This window comes from Falco biarmicus, chromosome 19 (genome assembly GCF_023638135.1).
Source record: "Falco biarmicus isolate bFalBia1 chromosome 19, bFalBia1.pri, whole genome shotgun sequence".
Lineage (NCBI taxonomy): Eukaryota > Metazoa > Chordata > Aves > Falconiformes > Falconidae > Falco > Falco biarmicus.
In genome coordinates, this window is record NC_079306.1 from 4,048,319 (window position 1) to 4,052,197 (window position 3,879).

Below are 3,879 nucleotides of genomic sequence, written 5' to 3' on the forward strand. Positions count from 1 at the left end.
GGACAAATCCCTCCCATTCAGTGTTAGGCAGCTGTTTATTCTTTTCACAGCAGACATGAAAAATGCCCAGAGCAGATGGATGCTGTGAAGAATCTGTTCAGGTCGGCCATGCTGTTGTGTTAATCCAGACTTCTACCCTCTCTGAAGACATCTCTCACAGGGATGTCACATCCCTTCCTACCGGGAGCAATCGATTCACCTCGGCTAAATTGCAGAGGCAGCTGAGCAGCAGCTCCTTTAGGCTATCCACCCCCAAGACACACCTGCCTCTCTGCAGCCATCCTTCCATCTGCACCCTGGAGCAATCTGGCCATATGTCATGCAAGGGATGGATGCTCAGGTCCTCCGCACCACATCGTGGTGACCTGGCTGTTTGCTCAGAGCTGAGCTGAGGGCATGCTAGTAGCGACACACCGGGACACTGCGGTTTTGCCTTCAGTTTTATTGCTTTGCTTACACAGGCAGCCTAACACAGAGTAAGAGGGAAGGTCTCTAGCCAAGCATAGCTCAGTACAAACCAAGGGCCTGAAGCCTGGGGTTGGTAAGGAATTGGACAAGACAGAACGAAGAGAAATGCAAAAATCAGAGTGGGACTGGACAAAATGCACCTCCTGGAAGGGGGCAACAGCCTTGTTTAGACAGGGGCTGGTCTCAGCCTTTACTGCTGTGGTGGCCACTGATACAGAGACTGCAGGAGCTGTTGCTCTATAGCAGGTTGAATTTGGTGATGAGCCTCTTGTTGCTGTTGTGCTGGACAAAACGGAGCCTCTGCCCAGCTGCGCTCCTGCTCCAGCACCTCGGATTCAGGGACCTGATGGCAAGCCGGGTCATGGCACATTCCCTGGGGCTTGGGATCCCAATGGGATCTTTCACCCTGCTGTGGGGGCAGCAGCTTCTGGGTCTTGCCAGGGTTGGGGTCCTGCTGAAGGGCCTTGAAGACCTGGGTCTTGTTGTTTGGGTCTTTTCCTTGTGTCTCAGAAGGGAAATTCAGGTCCTGCTCTGCTGACTCTGCCTCTGGGCTCTGATGGTGGTTTGAACCCTGTCCTGGCGCCTCAGTTTCTTGGGCCTGTTGCATTTTTGGGTCCTGTTTTGGTGTCTCAGCCTCTTCAGCCTTATGGGTATTTCTGTCCTGCTCCAGAGTTGCAGTGTCCAGGATCTCACCTCTCTCTGGATCCCCTTCTGCTGCTTCAGTCCCATCATCCTGATGAGTGTGTTGGTCCTGCTCTGGTGACTCACCCTCCTGGGTTTGATGGGTGTCCAGGTCCTTCTTTGATGTCTCACCCTCCTGGGTTTGATGGGTGGTCAAGTCCTGCTCTGGTGCCTCACCTTCCTGGGTTTGATGGGTGTCCAGGTCCTGCTTTGATGTCTCACCCTCCTGGGTTTGACAGGTGGCCAGGTCCTGTTCTGGTGTCTCACCCACTTGGATTTGATGGGTGGTCAGGTCCTGCTCTGGTGTCTCACCTTCCTGGGTTTGATGGGTGGTCAGGTCCTGCTCTGGTGTCTCACCTTCCTGGGTTTGATGGGTGTCCAGGTCCTGCTTTGATGTCTCACCCTCCTGGGTCTGATGGTTTCCCTGGTCCAGCTCTGGTGTCTCACCCTCCTGGGTTTTATGGGTGTCTGGGTCCTGCTTTGATGTCTCACCCTCCTGGGTTTGATGGTTGTCTGGGTCCAGCATCTCAGTATCCTGGACCTGGCTGTTAACACCCTGCTCAGGGATCTGCTGGTTGTGGGAGACCCTCCCTGCTGTGTGTGGCCCCAGCAGCTGCTCCCCACCTGCCTCCTCTTGCACTGTCAGCTCTTGCCCACCTTCCTGCACCTGGTGCTGCTGGAGTGGCTTGTAACAAGCCTTGGCCATGCGGAAAACCAGGCTGAGCAACTCACTGAAGTCAACCCTGCGGTTGCTGCCATCCTCCAGGAAGTGCAGCACCTTCTTGACGGTTTTGGGGTCCTGGGGGTTCTATAAAGAGACAAATGTTGTTGGCAAAGCCTGTGAGCCATACATGACATCTCTTGAGGAGCACCCGAGCAGCCTCAGGGCAGAAATGCAGCCCTACGTCCTGACCCCTCCACGGCTGGTGTTGTTCCCACACTGAGCTCTACAAGCTGGTGGCACTGGGAGAATGACCAGCCTCTCCTCTTCTCGGCAGATCCTGAGCTTCGAAGGCATCTGTGCCTTTCCTGGGGCCAGGCATCCTGCACGCCCGCACGGCAGTGCATGGCTGCACCCACCCCACCGCAGCCCCGACCCCAGCCCTGCAGCCAGAAGGCACCAGCTGCGGGGCCGGATCCTCACCTCCATCGCATCCACGAACTCCTGCTGGATGAGCTGCCTCAGCTCCTCCCTGCTCAGGGCGCCGCAGTCGCCGTCGCTCCTGGCACACACGTAGAAAGCAGCAACGATGCCATTGATGTTTTCCTGGGGCTGGGCCATCTCCCTGCAAAATTGAGGCAGCCTGTGAGGAAAACACAGACAAAAAGGGGCTTTTAAAAATTTTTTTATTTGTTTGTTTGCTTGGTTTTTAGAGAAGTTAAACAACACAGCTGGACAGGCAGAGAGTGAAAGAAGAGCCAGAGAAGGCCACAGATAAAATGTTAACGCTACAAGGAAAAAGAAAGAGTGAGCAAGGAGAACCTCGCAGGAGAATAAATTTGAGAAACGAAACTCAGCTGCAGAGATGGCTGGTGTGAGGACCAGCAGGTGATGGCTGGAGAGGTGAGGGACAGCAAGAGATGAAAGGCTGAGGGGACACAGTGAGAAAAAAAAATCCCTTTTAGCTTTCTCTGCAGCTGGGCAGAGCTGTGCATGGAGGTGGTCTCTAACAAACCATGGAACAGTGTAATTCCAGAGCTCTTTTATTATCATTTTTTTTTCCTTTAGGAGAGCTCAGCCATGGCAGCTCCAGGGACATCCTCATGGCCAGAAGCTCCTGCTTTCCTGTTGGTAGCAAAGTCAGACAGCGTGAAAAGTCTGTCCAGGTTTACCTGGGCGAGGAGCAGGAGCGCTGAGCTTTGGGAGCGCGGTCTGGAGCAGATCAGCTCTCCGGCGTCTTATATACACTTCAGGATCACAGCCTGCATCTTCGAGAGGAGACACCCCTTCAGCAGGGTGACCCGAACCGTCTGTCACCCAATTACATCGTCATGCCTCCGTCTTCGTTTGTCTCTTCCTCATTAACCTTTGCTTGGATGCTTTTCTCCAGAGTTAATGCACGATCCTCCCTAAGCTTGCCCCACCTGCAGACACATTTCAGAGGAATTTAACAGAAAAGGCTATTTTTACCACTGGAGTATTTAATTCAAGGTGATGTCCAAGCAACACCCGGGACTCTTGTGGTTGGCAAACGTGTTCTGTGGGGAGACCCCCAGCGACTGACACGCAGGGGAGGAGACGCTCGGGAGCGTTTGCACAATGAATACAGCGAAAAGAAAACAAAGGAAGAAAAATGAGGATATTGTGATGACAAGGTTAATATAGTTCTGTCTAGAAACTCCCTCTAGATCCTGACAGGGAGGTAGAAGCGGGGAAAGAAATCTTTTCAAACAGTGCCACCAAGTGGCATTTGGGGTGGGACAGAGGGGTGACACTGTCCCAGAGCCAGCGAGCAGCTGGGGGCTGTGGGCATAGTGGGCTGCAACCACCCAGCTACCAGGTGGGGAAACTGAGGCACAAGGACTTAAACGCCTGGCGCTGCGTCCAGCACCGCTCCCCGCTGCAAACCTGTGTCGTTGTGCCGCCGTACTGGGGCCCAGTGGGTTAACTGGGAGCTCCAGAGGCCTAAATGCTGTTATTGCTGTTTGCTCAGGAAAGTAAATTTTATGTCTCCTTATGCTGCCTTATCACCCCCCAGATGCTCCAAATGTGTCGTGACATGAAAGTTG

At 53.7% G+C, this 3,879-nt stretch overlaps 1 protein-coding gene across 1 annotated transcript; it reads right to left on the reverse strand.

Moving 5' to 3' along the window:
- Positions 1–470: 470 nt before the first annotated feature.
- On the reverse strand, positions 471–2,431 carry LOC130141449 (repetin-like). Its single transcript, XM_056322417.1, has 2 exons — positions 2,294–2,431; positions 471–1,957 (listed from the first exon to the last, which is right to left on the reverse strand). The coding sequence occupies exons 1-2, from the start codon at positions 2,429–2,431 to the stop codon at positions 659–661; spliced, it is 1,437 nt and encodes a 478-aa protein (XP_056178392.1). The 3' UTR covers positions 471–658.
- Between the last annotated feature and the right edge of the window lie 1,448 nt (positions 2,432–3,879).